Genomic DNA, 21,288 nt, shown 5'->3' on the forward strand with positions numbered 1-21,288 from the left:
ACTTACAGTAACTTCAGGAATTTCATAGGGGTTTCTTATGCAAGGAATACTCATATAGCCTACAGCACCTGGTATGTGCTGTAGACTGCTGAGGATACCATGGACAACAAAAAGAACTAATAGGTGGGTCCTAGAGCAGATCAACCCTGAAATAGCCCTGGAGGCAAATATGACTAAACTGAGGCTGTCGTACTTTGGTCACATCAGGAGAAGACACGACTCATCCTATGAGACTGAAAGTCTATGACTTGCCCATTTTCATCCAGGTTGTTTCCATGGCCAAGTGGGGATTTGAATCCTGTTTTCCAGAGTCAAAGTCCAATGCTTAAATCACTGCACCACTCCAGTTCTCACCTTTATTTGTTACATAATGGTGTTTGTTCCTTGTCAATCAGTCCTTGCAATTAACTTGAGTTTTCATATTTTCTCATCCAAGCTGCATAATGAGCATAAAAAGTTTCATGGCCTTGTGTCTAACGATGTTGGACTGCAACTCTCAACATTGGTTAACTTTGGCTATGCTGTCTTGGGCTAATTGGAATGAACAGTCATAAGTTTGGATACAAACCGTGAGAGCAGTGACTGGAGTAAGATTTCAGACCAAGAACTTTTTAGCCACTTCACAATGTTTCTTCTAAGTATCAAATCAGTTAACTTTCCCCTTCAAATAAACGATTATTTTTAGCAGCTTAACAACAAAAGAAATGGAGTTTTCATAAACATATTTAAATACTTCTTAAAAGGCATGAGAAAGTTGACTGAAAGCAAGTTCAGTTGGCTTTTACTTTTTAAAAAACACTACTCTGATTTAATCTTGAGTCTATATTTTCAAACTTCTGAGCACTGCTGGACATACCTTAACCCCAATAAACCTCTAAAAGCAGTTCTGATGGGTTTGGTAATCTTAGAGAAGGTCCAAATGAAGAATGAACTAGCGTTGTGGGGGACGAGGATGGAGTGGATGTGGCAGAAACCTTTATACCCACTGAATTACACATGCCTCTATCAGGATCCAATAGCTAACCATTTCAAAGCGCAGGACAGATTACAGCAAGATAGCGTAGTCTCAAAAATAAAATACTACTATCTAGCAATCATTATCCAATCGCTATTGAGTCTTGCCCCTTCCCATTCCAACATGAGCAGTTCTTAGATAAAGCCCAGGTTGATTAGAGTGGGGAGCCCCCACTGTTCTTGAAGTTGGCGGCTGAGTTACTACCACATGAGGTGAAGGGGTTGACATGGCTCCTCTTGCAGTGTTGTTAGAATTACTGTTTCTGATTGTTGCCTCCTTCAATGCAGGACTGGCAGATTCAGGGTGGTTATCTTGAAAAGAAAAAAAAGACATTTCATTTGTTCACCAGCCTTGCATTCTTCAGTATTGGTTCTTAGATCTCTGCACAGCCTAGCTGTAGTTAGTTACCATCAAGCACTTACATTGTACAGTATTGAGGACTGAGGAAACAGAAGACCTCCAGATACAGTTGACCTGGCAATCTAGAGCTGATAGGAACTGGACTCTATTGTGTGGAGGGTCACAGGTTCTGCAGCCTTATTCTAAAGCTCTTGGGTGTCTATTGGTTAAACTACAATATGAGCATGTATGATAGTTAAGCAAAAATGTATGTTTTTCTTAACAGGAAATAGTACAGTAATAGAGTATAAGCCCTGGAAGTTTTAATTTATTGTAACACCAGGGTGTACACACAACATTTGAGACATAACGTCGGGTTACAGACTGCCAGAAAGTACGCGCTCTGCACGTACTAGGGTTAGGAAGGGCCGTACTAGGGTTAGGAAGGGTCTTGCCTTCCTCGGCCCTTCTCCGTAGTACGCGCGGAGTGCATCCTTAATGGCAGCGCCCATCCACATGGATGCTGCCATTGTTAGGTTGTGGACGCTGTGCGTCCAGACGTGGTGCGCCAGAAGTGACACTGCGAGTGCGCACCTCGCGCTTCACGGCGCCACTTCCGGGGGCCAAAAGAGCGCCATTCCGGCGCTCCTTTTTCGCTGTGGCCGGAAGCCTCGTGGTCTGGCCACGGGCTTCCCGCCACAGCTAATGGCAGCGGCGGCAGACTGCCCGCTTGAGGGCGGTTTGTAACCCGCCGTAGTCTGTTCATGTATAGGTACACTGTTCAATGCCACACTCGTACAGTTATATGCAGTGCTCAACATTTACTGCATACATGTATGAACCATATTGATTAATTACAAGGTACACTTTGTACAGATTGCTGGTTTGCAGGTAATCACATATGGAATGTACATTTCATACATGAAATTCTGGGTAATAGATATCTTTTCGTCCATTTCAGTATGTGTATCTTGTCACCAACCATTACGGAGAACAAAACGGTGGCCGACAGACTGGAAAAGATCAATATACACCTTCATTCATAAAAAAGGGGAGACAAAAGACTGCAGCATTAACATTAATTTTCCATGCATACAAAATTCTGCAACAGACACCAAATCATACATGAAATGAGAAATCACAGAGGTGCAAGCAGGATTCTAGAAAGGAAGAGGCACAAGGGAGCACACTCCAAACACAGTGGCCAGTGCATGTTCCAAGACATTTCAGGGGAAAAAACCCAGCTTTTGTTATATATGCTACAGACCAATGTACTATAGCAAATCTTTTGACTACATAGATCACGAAAAGTTATTGATGGCTCTTAAAACATGGGAATAAAACCATATCTGATGTGAAAGCTGTACTTGGGATAAGAAGCTACTGTTAGAACAGAATATGGAGAAACAGAATGGTTCACAATTGGCAAAGAGTTCAAGCAAGGCTGCAGTCTATACAAAGAGCAGGTTTAGATTTAAAGGAGAAGTGAAGATAGAAGGAAAGAACATCAGCAATCTAAGATATGTAGATGAAACAATACAACTAGTGGAAAACATCACAAGCTTGGAAAAATTTCTGCAAAGACAGGCTTGCTGCTGAATAAAGAAACCAAAAATAATGATCATGGAGGATCTACATAAATTCAACGTAGAGAATGAAACAATAAAAATAATTAGATTTCTTATACCTTGAATCAAACATTGATCAGAACAGAAACTACAGTCAAGAAATCAGAAGACGACTAGGAATGGGAAGGACAGCTGTGAAAGAGCTAGACGAGATCCTAAAGTGAAGAGACATACAACTCAGTACTAAAGTCGGAATTGTCCAAGCCATTGCATTCCCCATTATGCAGGGATGCAAGAGCTGGATAGGAAAGAAAGCAGACACACAGAAAATCAACTCATTTGGCACGTGCTGGAGAAGAGTGCTGCGGATACAGACAAAAAGACAAACAAAATGGTCCTTAAACATATCAGGCCTGAACTCTCACTGGAAGTCAAGATGATCAAATTGAGGCTGCATACTTTGGCCACATCATGAGAAAATATGACTCTAGAAAAGATAATAGGGATAGGAAAGGTAGAGTATAGGGGAAAGAGAGGAAGACTGAATGTCAGATGGATAGACTCAGGGAGGTCACAGGCCTGAATTTACAAGACCTAAGCAGAACAGTGGAGGACATGGGAGCTTGGAGATGTCTCTTCCATAAGGTTGCCATAAATTGCTGTCGACTGGAGGGCAGTTAACAACAACAATCTTATATAACAAAGGGCTTTATATTCTTTTTTTAATGCAGCCCACCAAGCTTCAAAGTGCTAGACCTAATTTTACAATATCTACAGTGGGCTACACTGCAAACCTACACTTTCACCATCATATGACAAAACTAAATCCATTCCCAAATTATTTGTATTAGATAGTAGTGTAGAGATGGGTAGCTTCCCCAGAGTGGGCTACATTTCAGATTGGCCAAGTGCTTCAGGGCTGCATGTCCAAGTGCGCAATGCAAGGATTTTTAAAAATTGAAAATAAAAATATATACTTCAGTTGAATTTACAGATTGAGTCTCCCTTATTCAGAATTCCAAATTCCAAAATATTCCAAATACAAAATTGTCCTCACTGGCAGCTGAGATAGTGATACTTTTGCTTACTGATAGTTACACATGTAGACAAACTTCATCTCATGCACAAAATTATTTAAAATATTGTGTATAAAATTACCTTCAGGCTATGTGTATAAGATATATACAATTAATTCCATGTTTAGACTTGAGTCTCATTTACAAGATATGTCATTATGTTTAAGCAAATATTTAAAATCTTTTTTAAAAAATCCAAAATACATCTTATCTTAACCATTTTGATAAGGGAGACTCAACCTGTATTGACTATCCTATTATCATTGGTATATAATTCTTTTCTCATTGACTATAGTGCATTTGGGGGGGGGGATTCTGGGGAATGTTAGAGTGTGTGAAAAAGGACTTAGTAGGCATGCGGCTCATACATGCACTTTGCCCACCTCTCCTGTAACTGATATAATTCAAGCCTCTCTAGCATTAAAAAAAGCCCCTTTGTCATCATATGAATGCATGTGAATTTCTACTTTAGAGATCACATTAATCTCTAGGAGGCTTAGCAATTGGACTAAAGTGACTTTGGTGACCCAGATACTGCAGAAGATTCTGAAATATTTTCTAGAGTGACATAGCAGTTTACCAGGCAGGCTTGCTCTGGTTGAATACTTGATGCAGAGAAAGACCAACCTATGAAATACAGTTTGCCTTCTGTATCTACGGATTCTGCATTGATGGATTCAACCAAGGTTCAAAAATATTCACAAAAAAGAAAAAAAATCAATTTGCTGTTTTATATAAGCAATGCCGTTTTTTAATATGCCATTGTATATATTGGGACTTAAACATCCATGGATGTTGATTTCCACAGGGGGTCCTGGAATGAAACCCCAGAGGACAACAAGGGCCCACTGTACTAGAAACACTACTATATAAATCATAATACTGTGTGACATAGCCCTGAAGAAATAACATGCAATTCGACTGGTGGAAATTCAGAGATCTTATAGCTCCACTTCTAGACTGAGAGACACACAGCAGAAGTGTCAGAATTAACAAGTTTTTTTTCAGTGATAAAATCTGAAGCACTAATGAAATTCATTTTGTTAAAGTTATTTCAATGCAAGAGGATAATAAAGTATTGATCCAAATGTTAATAATTTGGAGAGTTTAATTCATTATAATCATTCAGTTAGCCTCAGTCTCATGATGTTGGTCCTATAGTCACAGGGATCAGACAAATTTAAGTCTGAGAGAGTAGTGCTGTGTTTGCTGCTAGAAGAAGAGAAGAATAGTCAATCTCAGTTACCCAAATTTACATAATTTCTTTGCCATGGATTATCAGAACCAATGTATGGACCAGAATTTATTGAAGACTACTAAAATTGATGTTTTTACCTTCTATTGATTTAGGCTCTTCCATGGTCTTCCCATGTGGAACAAGCATGTTGTCTAGATCTTGCGGTGCAGGACTGGTAGAAGCTTTGTTGTTGTTTTTGTTTTTCTCATCTTCACGTTGCTATGTAAATAAGCATACTGGAAATTATTAAATAGCTGAATTTGAGAAGAATAAGATGCTAATTCATGCAAGAATGTAGACTGAAGATAAGTCTGGGGCACTGTTTTGAAAATCAGAAAATTATGTAAAATTTACTAATATTTCAATTTATTTTTGAACATTTGAAAGATTCGCTGTAACCCCCTATCACTTCGAGGTTATGCTTCCCTAGTATTGAAATGGCAGAAGAAAACAATCAGACATGCATCTGTTTTTTGAGAGACATTATGATAAGTATCAGAGAAGCATCCTACAAAGTATCTTGGTCACTCTCCTCATTTCACTTATGTGACACATCTGACCGTTTGACAGTTTTTAATTGCAGACACTACCCAAGAATTATGATAATAGAAAACCTATGTTAGAGGTTTTTCTGTATTTGAACAGTTTATTGTATTTTAAGTCTCTAATTCGCACTATTCCTTTGCCTTCAGAAAAATGAAAATATAACTGGCATTAGTGAATTTGGGAAAATCCCATCCATGATGTACTTCTTACCTCTTTGGAATTGTTTACCTATGATTCTTATTGTCTCAAATGTGGAATTCACACTGCTCAGGTTTGTCAAACATAAAAAGATCATTTCAAAAGCTTCAGCTCCAGGTAGACTTGTGTCAGAGTGTCAAAACATTACTATTTGGACTACAACTCCTAGAATCTCTGAATCAGCATTGTCAAAAAAGGCAGTTTTCTAGGTTCTCACTTTTAAACACATACTGACAATGCAGTTCAATTATCTTTCACATATGAACAGAGTGTCATTTTTGTTTTAGCATTTTTAATATTTGTAGTAAGAACAGCTGAAATATGCTTTTTAAAAGATGCAATATATAGACACCACTGTAATTTATTCAAGAACTTAATCTGAATTCTTTGTTAAAGCAGAAATAGGTATATGTTGCATTAGTATATTTGTAATTTGTAAGATGATTTATTTTTTCAATTAACCTGAATTCATAAATATTAAAAGTACTGTAATTAGTGGAAGAACCAGTTCATGAAACTATCAACCAAATGGCTCAACAAGGCAGACCTAATTGCAAGTAATCCTGTGACAAACAAAACAGAACACCCCACACAAACATATTATATTTTAATTTGTAAGCTAACTAGATATAGCACAAAATATACCATTTGCATTTTCTTTTTCAGCTCTGCGTTGGCATCTTGGTATGCTTCAGCCACAGCACTGAGGTAATATATGGCAAGACTACAAAATTAAATATCACATTTTTAATCACTGTGATGCTTTAAGACGATTAAATGTAGATAATGAGACACAAAAATTATTAGGGAGACTATCCTAAATACATTGCCTAGCTCAAGAGATTCATTCACCCTGATCCAAAAATGCTATCTTTGCAAAACATACTTTCATGGAACATTTGGTTAAAATCTATATTTTTTTTACTGTCTAAGTCAAATGGTTAGTCACACTGTTTAAAAAAAGAGATATAAAGGAGAGAGGCCTTAGGAAAACTATTACAATCTGTTCATGAATGATCAGTTTGATTTAAAGCTAACTACAGCAGTACCACTTAAGTCACAGAAAATTTTAACTTATGATCTAGCTAAACCCTCTTTAGTTCTCTAGTCACAAATCTTATTTTATTGGCACATCAGCTTACATCATAAGTAGAATTGCAGTTATAATCAGTCCTGGGTTTGCTAAATAACCAAGTATTTTGGCTACAATGGGTGGGAAGTCATTTTTGATGGTCTCTTGAATGACATCGTACATTTTCTTTTTTCCACTGGAAAAGATAAATGAGCAGACACAGATAAGTGATAATAACCACACATCAATGGACCTTTTCATACAGAAACAGTGTGTTCGGGGATTCACTAGCTGTATATTTTTTAAATTCAGAATCTTTAGATGCAAGTGCACTATTTTTCTTCCTTTTTGAACAGAGAATTTTGGAATTTATGATATTAAAAATAGTAAAAGGGGGACATACACATAGATATTTGTGTGTTGGGGGGAGGTTAACAGTCCATTTGGTTTACAGTTTCATAGCTATGAAGACAGTGCATCTGTACTGTAGAAATATTGCAGTTTGCCACCATTTTAAGTGTTGTAGCTCCATCCTATGGAATCCTGGGATTTGTAGTTTTAGTTGGCCTTTAGCCTTCTCTGCCAAAGAGCACTGGAGCCTAGCAAAACTACACATCCCAGGATTCTGTGGGATGGAGCCATTGCAGTTAAAGTAGTGACAAACTGCATTATCTCTATAATTGAGATGCACCTTAAGGTGTATGACATTTTATGGTCACTGAAAAAATTTATGGCTAGCAGAGGGAAGACAATTACATCTTCTTCCTAATCTATGTGCTGTAATTTTGTTACAAAGAGGAAAACAACTGCATGCCGCCCCATGCTTACATAAAAGAATTTAGGGGGACTTGATATACTCCTCTTTTCTGCAAAACCCTATAATGAGAGTGCTACTGACACTGCTTATTAACAAAAGAAGGGGCCAATATAATGGAGCAAAAGGAACAATTTGTACTGAACTGACTTCACGCTGAGTCAGAATCAGCAGTGCAACAAGAATGTTACTATATCAAATTAGGTCTCATTGACATGTTAATCTGGTCCAGAGAACAATCTGTGTAGAGCTGATTGAGAAAGACAGTAAGAAATACTTATTAATGCAGTAATGGTGGAACGTATTCTGAATAAGCCAGTTGCTATTCTATTTCTACTATCTATAGTCACTTTCTATTATATTTCTAATATCTGTAATCATAATCTTGCATGGTAGCTACTGGTTATGAAGGAGACAGTTACTGCTTTGGAAAGTATTTCCTGAAAGCAATCCAAACTGTTTGCTTGTCATTCTTCAGGAGTTTAAATTCAAGTGTCTTCCAGATTATGTATACAATTGGGACCAGAAACAGAATGGAGTGTGGTCTGCTCTAGTTCATTATGCAGCCAGCCATGCCCTCCTTTATAATGTCCCACTCTATCCCTAGTCATTTTTCTCAACCACAATACTCAGTATTCTGTGGCCACTGAATAGTATCAGTCCACATCAGGTTATTTTGAGACTTCTGAAATATTTTCTCCCCAATGATTTTCCTTGGTATATGCAAACTCTGGGATTTCTCCCCGAGGCTGTTGATTCCTTACTCTGGTGCATGGCTGTCTGTTCCTACCAGCTGGCCATCTAATTCCTTACAGGACATTTGTTGTTGTTGTTAATCGCTCTCAAGTCAGTCTTGACTCATGGCGACTCTGTGGGTGAGACATCTCCAAGACTCCCTATCCTCCACTGCTCTGCTTTGTTCCTGTAAATGTATATGCATGACCTTCTTAATAGAGTTCATGCCTCTAGCATGTGGCCTGCCTCTCTTTCTACTTCCCTCTACCTTTCCTAACATTATTGTTTTTTCCAGTGACTCATGCCTTCTCATGATGTAGCTAAAGTATGACAATCTCAGTTTAGTTGTCTTGGCTTCCAAGGAGATTTCCAGTTTGATCTATTCTAGGACCCGTTTGTTTGTCTTTTTGGCTGTCCACGGAGTCCTTAGCACTATTCTCCAGCACCACATCTCAAATAAAAGTTCTTTGTATTTGTTTGCTTCATTGTACAACTCTCTCATCCATACATGGTGATGGGGAAAACAATGGCTTGTACAGTTCTAACTCTAGTGCTCAGTTGTATGTCTTTACTCTTTGGGAACTTGTCTAATTCTTTCCATGGCTGCCCTTCCCATTCCTGGTCTTCTTCTGATTTCTTGACTTCAGTCTCCATTCTGATCAATGTTTGATCCTAGATATGGGAAATTTTTGACTACAGCCAGCCCTCTCGAACTGCTAGCTTGCTATCTGCAGGTTGGCACATCTGTGGATGGCTCCACCCTATTCTCCCCAGTGGTGGCATGTGCATGTGGCTGCACATGTATCCAGCTGCCATTGGGAACATCAGGACTTGAGGTCCCATGTTTATTTGTCATCTGTGAGATTGTGTGTGTCCTGAAGAGAACCCCCGCAGATATGAAGGGTCAACTGTGTTTCAATTTCCTTATTGTCTAGGTTGACTTTATGTGGATCCTCCATGGTCATTTTTTTGTTTTTGTTTTCTTGATGCTCAGCAGCAAGCCTGCCTTTGCACTTTCTATAGTACTTTCTTTAGTACATGGTGATGGGGAATAGAATGGTTTGGATGATTCTAACTTTAGTGTTCAGTTGTACATCTTTGCACTTTAGGATCCTTTCTATTTTTTCAGAGCTGCCCTCCCCATTCTTAGTCTTCTTCTGATTTCTTGGCTGCAGTCCCCATTTTAATCAATATTTGATCCTAGGTATGCAAACTCTTTTACTATTTCTATTTCCTCAGTGTCTAGGATGAATTTGTGTATATTCTCTGCATGGTACCATAGCTTTAGACAAGTAAACTTTCCAGTGAGGAATGGCCACTCTCATATAGAAGATTCGAGGGGTTTAAAGCCTGTACAGAAATGAAACTCTTTGAGGTTTAGTTCAAGATATGTAGGTGCTGGTTGTGGATAAACAAAATGGAATTTTGCACCTGCTGAACTTGTACACTGAATATTGGTTCCACGTTTCCCCAGAACATTAATTCAATGGTGAATATTATACATATCAGCTTATAACATCTATGAAATGTTTAAGGCTCTTGAACAACATGCACTCTCCAGGTGCATTGGACTACAACACCTGTAACCCCAGTCAGCTGCTGAAGACTTAGCTGCAACAGTCAGAGGAGCTGCATGCTGATAATATAATCTTGCCAGCCAAAAGGAAGGTATTTAAATTTCTACTGGACATTTTCTTGAAACATGAAACTGTTATAGCATTGCTTCCCATTCTTTCATAGACTATATAATTTATTCAGGAAATGAATTAATATTTAAGAATTAGGAGGAATTGCCACTATACAGTCAAATATGTACCTACTGAACTCAATGTAGTTTATTTCTAAGTACACACAGCCGGGCATTTAGTGCGATCAAGAGTATTTATGACAATAGAAATAGCCACAAGTTATGAAAGTATACATGATCAGGATGCTCCAGTACCTGAATGGTCCACAGTCAAATGAAGGGGGCAGAGACATTATGGTGTAGGCGACTGGCAACACACTGAGGAACAGGATTAACAGCAACAGTCCCATATAAAAATTATTAGATTTGGATGCCTTGAATACTCGCTCATGAGGAACATTGCTACTCATAACAGCCCAACTCTGATAATACATGGAGGTCAAAAGACGCAGAACATTTATGCCCACAAGTCCTGGGGCATAAAAGGATCCCATCCTTTAATGGAAAATACAAGAGAGAGAAATACAGAAATGAGTTATTATGAAAACTTTAATTATCAGTAATCCACATCCAATTGTTAGCAGCTAGATTAGATTCACTGAATCAGTGGGACTAACATAAGGGTTGTAAGTTTTCATTGACTCAGTGGATCTTTGAGAACTGAGATTTAAGCCAGTGTCTGGGAAGGAATGCTTCAGAGGAGCACAGGAAGCAGCAATTCAGGATGGATTCAGCTGTGGTCCTTCATATAAAAGTTGTGTCGGGAATGTAGTGTGACACTTCTCGCCAAATTTATACGTAACTACAAGCAGCTGGCATATGATATAAAGCACACCTAGATAGTATATCCCTGTAACTATAAAAGAAAGATATAAAGCACACCTAGATAGTATATCCCTGTAACTATAAAAGAAACTGAAACAGTTACATTGCAAAAGAAATGACATTATTCCTTCATATCTCATAATCTAAATTAGTTATGCTGTAGTTATTGAAAAAAGTGATTAATTACAAATAACCCATTATTTGTGAATGCTCTGGTGTGCATTGTCAAGCAAATCACCATTTGATGAAAGCTTTTCCCCCCTGGGATGCAAAAGGAAACTTTCTGTATCATCTGGCCATTCCATCAAGTTCACGCAGGGAGAAAAAGGAAAGTTGGAGTATCAGCAGCTTTGCTTCATCAAGCTTTTGCTTTCTCCCAGCAGTCACCCAGAAGCCACTCCACTGCATTTTAAAAGAGGAAGAGACTGGAAGCAGAGCTGTTCCATGGGTTCAGGTGTTCTATCAGCAATTTTTGGCTTCTTTCCTCTTGAACAGTTTCTCTTCCAGCAAACTTTGGTAAGCAATAACTTCCAGCTGCCTCACAGCCATTTTAGCTGATTGTTATAAGGACTTTCTAACACTAAGGATTAGTGCCTGAGTTTTCTTGTTTTCCTTTTCCATTATTTTTGTGTCATGTAGTTTTAGATTGCAAAGCCATAGGAGAACAATTGTCCTCTCTATCTTGAGCTATAAGCTGTTCTGTGAGTTCTTCTGGTCGAAGAGCCAGATATAAATGTGTTGAACAAATGAATGAAACATTTTCTTGCTTTATCTGTCTGTGGTGGTAGAGTAGGGCAGATTCCAGGGAAGAATTTTTATAATAAACATGCAAGAGGAGAGGTATGTGCAAAATCCACTCATCATTCGTAGTCCAAGCGATCTCACGTTACATTGAGTACTATATTTATGTTCAAGGAGCAACACAGGTATGCTACCCAAGAGCAGCATTTGTTGTGATTCCTCTAAACAAAACTAACACCAGACATTTATTGTGCTCAAGGGAATTTTGCCAGAATCACAGCATGTCATGAGGAAGGGAATATAATCCCATGCTGCAGATCTGCCCCAAATTTCCTTCTCCAATGTTTCCTATTACCTGTTGAGATGAAACAGCAAGTGATGCATTTAATGTCACATCTAATGTGTCTATCTTGAAAACCTACTGGGTGACTTTGGGTGAGTATGGCCCAGTACAGGCGGCGCGAAAGCGCCATGCTGGGGCCAAAACTAGGGCTGGGGAGCGCACAGCAACCACATGCTCCCCAGCCTTACTGCATATGGAGGGCGCCATGTTGGCATGGCACCATCCATACGCAGCGTGCGATGATGTAATCACACGTGCGCCACATCCAAATGGCCTGGCGCACGCCTGACGTCATCGCGCCACTGCAGGATGCGTAGGGCACCCTATTTGCAGCCCAAAAAGGAGCTCCAAAACAAAGCTCTTTCTCGGAGGGCGCCTCGTTCCCGCAGTCACCAAACGGCTGCGGGTATGAAGCCAGGGGAAAGGGGCCGAGCAGCCCCTTTCTCTCCTGGCAGCGGCTGCCCGGGATGTCCTGGAGCATGAAGCCCCAAGGATACCCCTTTTTGGAATCAGGGAGAAGTGGCATTTTGCCGCTTCTCCCTGGTCCTGAAAAGCGCCGGATTGGGGCTTTTGGGCTGCCGGTGAGGCTGCCCTGGCCCCAATACATGGTGTAAAGGAGCGGCTGCAGGCTGCCCCAAAGGGAAGGTCTGTACCCCGCCTCACACTCTCTTTGACTCAGAAGAAGGCAATGGCAAATCCACTCTAAACAAACCTTGCTAAGAAAACCCCATTATATGGGGTGCCTTAAGGTGCCATAAACTGGAGACAACTTGAAGGCCCACAACAACAACGACTAGTGTGTGACTCCTAGGTGGTGGTAGAGTATGGTAGATTTCAGGGAAGTTCTCTCTTTTTAAAGAGAAAATACAGTGCTCCCTTGGCTTACGTGGGGGATCCGTTCCGGACCCCCCCCCCACGTAAGCCAAATAGAGCGTATGCTTGAGCCCTATTCATTTGAATGGGGCTCGTGCATGCAGCAGCGGTGGGGCAGCACGCACCATGGGCACGCGCCCCATTAATTCCAATGGGATGTGCCGCCCCTTGTGCACTGCGCGCTCCCGCGGGGCTCGCCACAGGTTTGAGCATATGCTCAAACCCACGTATAGCGCACCTGTGTATGATGTGGGCGCACTGTATCTCACATTAGATCTTGACTATAAGAGGAGACTAATCTGTGGCTGTGTTCCCACTACAATTTAAAGCAAATGACCCTCGTTCCCAATTGAAACCAGTTCCGATCCTACTGTGATCGGTTTCAATCGCAATGAAGTGAGGCAAACGCAAAAAAACCCACTCCTCCTCAGCTTGGTGCAGTTCTCATTATTTCATTTAGCATTTTTTTCTAGCTAAAGACGTTATTTGACCAGAATATCTTACCAGATCATTCCTTGGTTAAAGACCAAACCCAACACATTGCCACTAATGTCAAATTCTGCATATGAAGGCTGTAAGAAAAGAGAAAATACGACTGAGTGCTAAATGTTGTTATCAATGAGTAGTGAACAACTTCAAAGGAAAAAGAAATAAAGAATTCTCACTTGAAATCACACACTGGATTTTGCTTCTGTTTACTCTTTTTATTTGAATGTGAATCACAGAGATATAATGATTTTGGATTATTAGGCACATGCACAGGATTTGATCCCATTTCAGGCCAAATTAAGACCCTTTTGATCTTTTCTATTTCTCAAGGTGAAGTGGTTCTCTCTCCGATAGGATTAGACCTAAAGCTGGACTCTTCATGAACTCTTGTTTTTACTGTGGGAAGGCTTATCTCAAGAAATAAATCATTTGTTTCTGTGAAAGTGCTGAGGGTGTGTTATGATGTTCCGTGGGCTCAGAGCCAAACGCTGCTGCCCTGTTATGGCTCTTTGCACACAGAAACTACCACTAAAGGTCCTTTCAATTGCCCTTTCACTCTTGCTGAGCTGGATGGGACCTCTTGAGACCACCTTTTCCCAACAGCTGCCACCACCTGGTGATTTATCTGATCCTCCCCATTAGCAACAGACGAGGACTTTGCAAGGAGAAATTCCACAGATGCTTTCCCTTGCCAACTTAAGAAACAACTTGCCAAGCCAAAGGCACGTGAAAAGAAGTGTGACAGAGTCAGAGTACTTTTTAAAAAAAGTTCATTCTAACTAAGGTATTTGAGAGCAAAGGATATCATTACATGTAGGACCCCTTGTCCTACAGGCACAGAGAATGGAAGGAGCTGGACAAAACGCCCCTAAGAGGTGGCTCTGTGCCACCCCTGGCAGTGCTGGGTTGGGGATGCGGCAACTGCACACCGTGCCCCCAACCTGGCAGGTCCACAGCGTAAAAAGAAGCAGCAAAAAGTGGCTTCTTTTTGTGCTATGGAATGGAAAGGATGACATAGCCACTGCAACTCTTCTGTGACTTTGTGGTGCAGCACGTCTACACGCTGCACCAAAGACATGGCGTGACACTGGCATGATGCTGGCGTGAGGGCAGGCAGTGGGCAACCACTGCGCCTCCACTCTGCCCTCACACCAGCATATCTTGCTGGTCTGTTGAGGGCCAAAGTTACAGAATACAGTCATTTTAGTCAAGCACAGGTTCATGCAAAAGTTTTCTGACTTGTCAAAGGCTTTCATGGCCGGCATCCATAGTTTGTTGTGGATTTTTTCGGACTATGTGGCCATGTTCTAGAAGAGTTTATTCCTGACGTTTCGGCGGCATCTGGGGCTGGCATCTCTTCTAGAACATGGCCACATAGCCCAAAAAACCCACAAAAAACTATTTTCTGACTTGCAAACACTGGATTGGGAACCTTAGAGGAGAGAGGGAGGCTCTGATCCTTCCTTCTCCTCTTCCCAAATTTTTTATGTGTCAAATTTACATATGTTTTGAACTGAATATTGAATTTACTTAAATAAAACTGTTCTAATTTGAATATTATTTCTTTATAACATGTTAAAATATGAATATAGATGAATGTGAGAAAGAAAATATGCACACTAAATAAACAAATGTGCTATAAATAAACAAAATATTTTATTCATATATATTATATTATCATATATTATGTCCAGTAGGGTGTGAGTGACTTGTTCATGTAGATGTAAGGGTCCCAAGGGTAAAAAATTAAATAAAAATAAAAATTGGGTACCAGTGTATTAAGCTATCCTTTGCTTAGAGGAGGGTGGGAATTACATAGCCACCCAAAGATTGTTGGACTGCAAGTTCCAGCAGCACTGCCAATAATGTGGAATGCTGTGTGTTTTCCTCCAATAGCATTTGGAGGGCTGTATGATTTTTACCTCTGGCTTATAGGAAAAGGAAGTACAGAACCTCCAGTAATATGGGCCTAGACTTGTTAAGATCTAAATTTGTCATGCTTTGCATATTTGTTAAATCTGACAAAAAATGGCTTCACAAACAGATCATTTACTTACGAATCCAGCCTCTAAGTCCCAGCACCAACAATAGTTTACAAATCTGACAAAGCAAGCTCGGAGGAAGTCTCCCACTAGTATTGTTACAAATGTCACGAGTATATCAGACACAGTGAGCCTTACGAATTCCTGCAAGAGAACAAAACAAAGCAGTAAGGAGAAGGAGAGACGTTTAGCTGTATCACTTACTATTTATATTCTGAGACCTTCTTATCTGTATTTTGGTTTTACAATGAAATAGATTTTAAATACATCTTGCCCTCAGGCAACAAACCTTGCTGTAGTCATTGTCTTTTTTTTTGCAAGATATTTCTTTATAAATAAGGTAATTTTTTTTTTGTAGTGCAGATATTCAACCATGTCAGCTCCAGTTTTCAGCCTGAAGCAGTACAGTCTGCACACAGACTTATCTCAACAAAATGAGGCTTGATTTATGGACCTCACCCAACCTCTTCCTTCCAATCTCTCCCTCTTCCACATCTTTCCCTTAGGAGAGAAGAAGCACCTCATGAACTCTAATGGGTTTAAAAAATGTTTTGTAACTCCCAGCATTTTTCACCATTATCTATGCTGCCTGGGGCTGCTGGGAGTTGCAGTTCAAGAACATCTGGAAGGCCCCCTCAATTCTAGTATGATTGCCTTCATCTGGTAAAGAGCGCTGAACACTGTAGAGTGTACCATTAAGATCTTCTGGGAACATCTTTTGCAGAAGGAAGAGAAATGGGGTGGGAGTGTTTCAGGATCCTGTACTACCCTTAAAAAGAGAACAAAGCAAAACAAAACTTTCCACATGATCGTCTTTCACATCTCCATCAGCCAATATAAAAATAACTTTTACTTTACTTGAAAGTTGGACTGCACAAATGTTCTTTTGGAAATGCATGTTTTTGGTTTAAGTGAAAAATCCTGATTGTTTCGGAGATGTGATAAATATGGTAGCCTGGGGTTGTTGTTGTGGTATGCCTTCAGGTCATTTATTGGCTTATGGCAACCCTAAGGCAAACCTATCACAGGTTTTTCCTGGCATGTTTGTTCAGAGACGGTTTGCCATTGCCCTCCTCTGAGGCTGAGAAAGTGGTTTCCTGGTGAGCGGGGTTTGGAACTCTACTCTCCAGAGTCATATTATAATATTTAAACCACTACACAGTCAAAATGATGGGCATAACTCATATTTAAGGCTAGATTTACTTACCCTAGATTCCAAGTATTGTAGGCTAGATTTACTTATCCTGCTTCTAGACTACATTTATTTCTCTGTTAATTCCCAGTGACTAAACCTATTGTGTGCAATATATATATTTCCACCTGCAGCTTATACTTAACATTTTCCCACTGGTTTCCTGCATATCATTTAAACACTCTTTATTCTTTTACAAAATACACTAATAGTATAATAAACTTCATAACTCCGTACTGCATCCCCCCATAAAGAGCCAACCTACCAGAAAACAGAACAACAACACTGTAGGGTTGTCATAGAGCACTCAAATTCCTCCACAGCAAAAAAGGAGGGAGAAATTGCACACATAGTATTGTGTGTCCAATACTGTAGCTACACTAGGCTACTTTGCAAGACTGACAAAACCCATACTTTTTCAGCTGCAACCCTGCCTGCTACAGAATGGATATAAGAAGGATGGATTTCATGTACATGAATTGGTAGAATAGTCTCTTATATATCTGCAGTTTCAGGAAAGCAAATAAGATTTGTTAGAAAGATCCTGTCTTTGCTACTACCAGTTGGAGAGGGAGCACATAGACAGATACACTACAGCCCAATATCATCTCTATCAAACCCTTCAATTTCCAGGTTTATTCCTTTTTTTACTGGACATCAGTTACTTTCTAGGTGGAAGGACCAAAGCAGTGACTTTAAAAGGAGTCAGGACAGTCTTCATAGAGAAGGAATATCAGCCATTGCTATGGCTTATGACAGAGAGTTGAACTAATGGCCCTTGTGGTCCTTTCCAACTCTTAAGTTTCTAAGATTCTATGAAATAGTTAAAAAAACCTACTCAAGTCTGGTACACAGATTCTCAATACAAGTGATCTATGATATTACTCTAAACTGCTTATTGACTAGTCTGTCTGTGTGCTTATATACATTAATATATATAAAATCAAGATTTCAGGAGATGGCAAATGCACACTGTTCTCTCCTTTACAGACCACATACCTAGTTTAGGGAAAGCAGATTTCTTAAAATGTACTTTACAGGATCCAAGAACTCTCAGGTGAAAGTTGCCACCCTGCTTCCAGCATCTCCCACTTGATGGGACTGTCTCAATGGTAGAGCCAGCCCTGTATTTTGTACTTAGACAATCTCCTTAAAATTCCCCTCATGCCACTGATACTTCAGTAGTATATTGAACTTGGAAAAGGTATTGTTTTAAAAGTCATGTGTTTCCATTAATCCTTACAGAGTTTGAAAGGAAACCTGTTGCCTTTACTTGTTGAAACACTGATAAGCGACTCATCACATTCTGTGTGGTCCTGCCTTTGAAGAGTGTTCAGAAACCTCAGCAGAGCTGAGGCCAACAGAGCTGTGGCCATTATAGGGAACATTCAGCAGCTTCTTGACTGCCAATTTGCTTCTGGGCATTATTCAAAGTACTGGTTATAAAATATAAAGCCCAATATGGTTTAGGTCCAGGCTATCTGTTAGTTTTGAAGTTCTCAGTTCCAAAGCCATTATAAACATGGGATACAATCTCTGAAATCTATTTTTGAGTCTGTCTGTCTCACTTGCTTTTTGTTAGCTGCTGTAACTGCAAGAACTGTGTCCAGGGTCAATATAGAAGATAAGGTAAGAAGAACAAGTTTGAAACTGACTCTATTAACCTGAGAACATCAATTTGTTTATAGAAATTTTGACCTTGTGAAGACTGGTCTCTAGGAATAAGGCCTTGTAACCTATCCAAAATAATTTTTTGCCCATGCACGTTTTCTCTCTGTTCATGTAGCTCTAAAAGTTCTATAAATTGCTGATGCTTCCAAATAAAGTTTGCCAATCTGACCAGCTCTTGCTTCTCAGCTAGGCTGGGAGTTTGAACCTTTGGCCAATGAACATGTGTGCCTTCCTTCCTGTCGAGATTAGGGCCCAAATCCAGCTCTGTGTATCAACTGGTACTGAAAGATGCGGTAGATAGGGGTAATATCTTAGTCTGACCCAACATCTGAAGGACTGTGTCTTCCCATATAAGCCTGGTCAAGCTTTAAAATTTTTGGAGGAGGTGCTTCTGTTGATCCCACCACCTTCACAGGCACATTTAGTGCGAATGGGGAAGAGGGCCTTCTCTGTAGCTGCGCTCAGACTCTGGAACTCCCTTCCCAGGGGAAATATGCTGGCTTTCTCCCTTCTGTCCTTTCATTACCAAGTGAAGACCTTTCTATTCCATCAAGCTTTGGGAAATTCATTGTTTTACAAAAGAGCTTTTTGTTTAATATATTTTTATTCTATGTTTTAAAATTGCTTTTAAATCTATAGAAAATTTAACACTATCTTAAGGGTTATTAAAAATGTTTGTTGCCACATATGACTTGATATGTAGTTTTCAATTTCATAAACTGCCTTGAGTCTCAGTCTTGGGGGAACTTTATAAATTACAGTGTGATTGACTGATTGTTACTTCTTGCTGTGCTTGTTCCTTTTCTATTACTGTCTCTTCTGAATGGTGTAAAACCTACAGTCTCAGCCTCCAAAAGTAGCTTGTTACAGGTGCTTCTTTATTTGTAACGTGTTACTTCTGAGCTCTGGTGTTATAAGGGAACTAGAGGGCTGAGAGTCCAAATGTTCTGCATAATGTGCAGTTCCTCTTTAGCATTCTTCCATCTATGTTTCCACAAGTCTTTCCAACTACTTTTTTTCCTACCTAAGGTGCTTCAATTCTCCTTCAGGGCTGCTTTGCTCTTGCTCAGATAAAAGTTGACATTGCAGTTAGTACCAGCTTTTCATTTCTGCTTTGACCACTAGAGGTCTCTTGTGGTCCAGTTTCAGAGACTACCTTAGAAAGCTTTCCTATTCCTTTATATTGACAGAAATACTTAAATCATGGGAATGAATGTTATAATCCCTCTGCTCACTCCTGGGAGGATGAAAACCAACTCAGTGAGGACACTGCTCTTCCAGCCACATTGCTCAAGGATGCTTCCGAACATCATTTTGATTGTGCAGTCATTTATGGGTGATCCAGATAACAACATCTTCCATTTGTAATCACCATGTTTTCACATTGCTTATTCCATCTTGCTTATTTCCACAGAACATCTGTGGAACAGATGGAATAGTTGCACAATATCATTTGATATCAGGGAGCACTTTTGTCTGGAAGCACCCAACAGGAGCAGGAGTTGCTCTGAACTTGCACAGAACCTGCCTTTTGTTCAAAGGGACAGCTCTAGTCAGCCATCATGAAGCTTTGCCTATTGGTGGCTGAAGTACCATACACACATCTGGGATTTGCAGTGGAAGTGGAAGATAATGCAAGACATCAAGCAAAATATGACCTCTACTTCCTAACAAATGGAGTGCTAAACATGAATGTAGTATAAAGTCTCAACATATTATTGGTAATAAAAACAACCTCAAAAGCATCTGGCACAAAAACCTAAAGCAATGCTGCTTTTAGACAATGAATATCTTTAGACAGTGATGTTAGTTATGGCCACAGTAATACAACTACCCAAATTGTAAATGGTCAGTCCTAGATAGTATGAAGCAACCACTTGAGATGGCAAAATCTGGGTGGTGGGGTGCCAGTAAGATTGACAGGTTTTCAAAATACTAATACAGAATAGTTCAAATTCTTGACACATGGCAGTGTGGTGACACAGTGCCTGATTTTATCTTCCTAATAAAACTGATCAGCCTTTAGGGTGCACTGAGAAAAGTCCACTGATATCTTCCTATCTCAGTGTTGCCTAGTGAGTTCTCTCAACTGCACAGAGCAAACACTGAGAGAGATTAATGAGTGCTCTGGTTCTGCAGAAGCGAAGTGGGAAAACAATGCTTGCTTTACAGCAGTCACTGTCTAGAAAATTCTAGGTACCAAATGTGCCTGCTAAAGCAAAGCTGGATTTTAGATACCTTTTTGTTTATGAAGGGAGATTACTGATCAGCTCACAATTTTTTTCCTTTTATTTTGCTGCTGCTGCTGGATCCCAGGGTGGCACATGCAAGGGACTATAGCCCATCTCCTCCCTTCCCTGACCACCCAGAGCATAGTAAGGGGGATGGACAGGCAATGGCAAAAAGATCTGGCACTTAACTGGTATTGTGCAATGCTTCCTTAAAGCCAGTCTCCTAAATGCCATAAAAGCACCAGCTCCTGTCTGATCTTAGAAAGTAAGCAGGGTCAGCCCTTTTGAGCCACCAATGAATACCTGGTGCTTCAGAGGAAGGACCTGGCAAAATCACATCTGAGAATTCATTCCCTAGAAAACTCTATGAAGTTCATGGGATCACCATAATTTGACAGGTGACTTGAAGGCACATATATACATAGAGATAGTATTTAATAGGCAATGGTTCCTGTGTTTGTCAGACCTTGCCCACAGGTGTTCTTGCTGGTATTTGTGAAACAATAAATCTAACCCCTGCTGTCTCTGGAGTGTGTGAGTTTGCCTTATAGTAACTGTCATAATTGGTATGGGCATTCCATGGTTGAATAAGGC

General features: G+C 40.0%; 1 protein-coding gene across 1 annotated transcript in view; it reads right to left on the minus strand.

Annotated features, from left to right (window-relative positions):
• Positions 1 to 227: 227 nt before the first annotated feature.
• The window catches only part of LOC149309615 (transmembrane channel-like protein 2), a 70,960-nt gene continuing 49,899 nt past the window's right edge, over positions 228 to 21,288 (minus strand). Inside the window, exons 16-22 of the mRNA XM_089532734.1 lie at positions 15,616 to 15,744; positions 13,574 to 13,641; positions 10,543 to 10,782; positions 7,122 to 7,247; positions 6,625 to 6,703; positions 5,334 to 5,454; positions 228 to 1,326 (exon numbers count right to left, since the gene is read on the minus strand). Of these exons, the coding sequence (XP_089388860.1) occupies positions 1,109 to 1,326; positions 5,334 to 5,454; positions 6,625 to 6,703; positions 7,122 to 7,247; positions 10,543 to 10,782; positions 13,574 to 13,641; positions 15,616 to 15,744 (981 nt within the window). The 3' untranslated portion in view covers positions 228 to 1,108. The remainder of the gene's footprint in view (positions 1,327 to 5,333; positions 5,455 to 6,624; positions 6,704 to 7,121; positions 7,248 to 10,542; positions 10,783 to 13,573; positions 13,642 to 15,615; positions 15,745 to 21,288) is intronic.

Source organism: Sceloporus occidentalis, unplaced genomic scaffold (genome assembly GCF_023333645.1).
Source record: "Sceloporus occidentalis isolate IW3139 unplaced genomic scaffold, rSceOcc1.0.p SCAF_7, whole genome shotgun sequence".
NCBI classification, from domain to species: domain Eukaryota; kingdom Metazoa; phylum Chordata; class Lepidosauria; order Squamata; family Phrynosomatidae; genus Sceloporus; species Sceloporus occidentalis.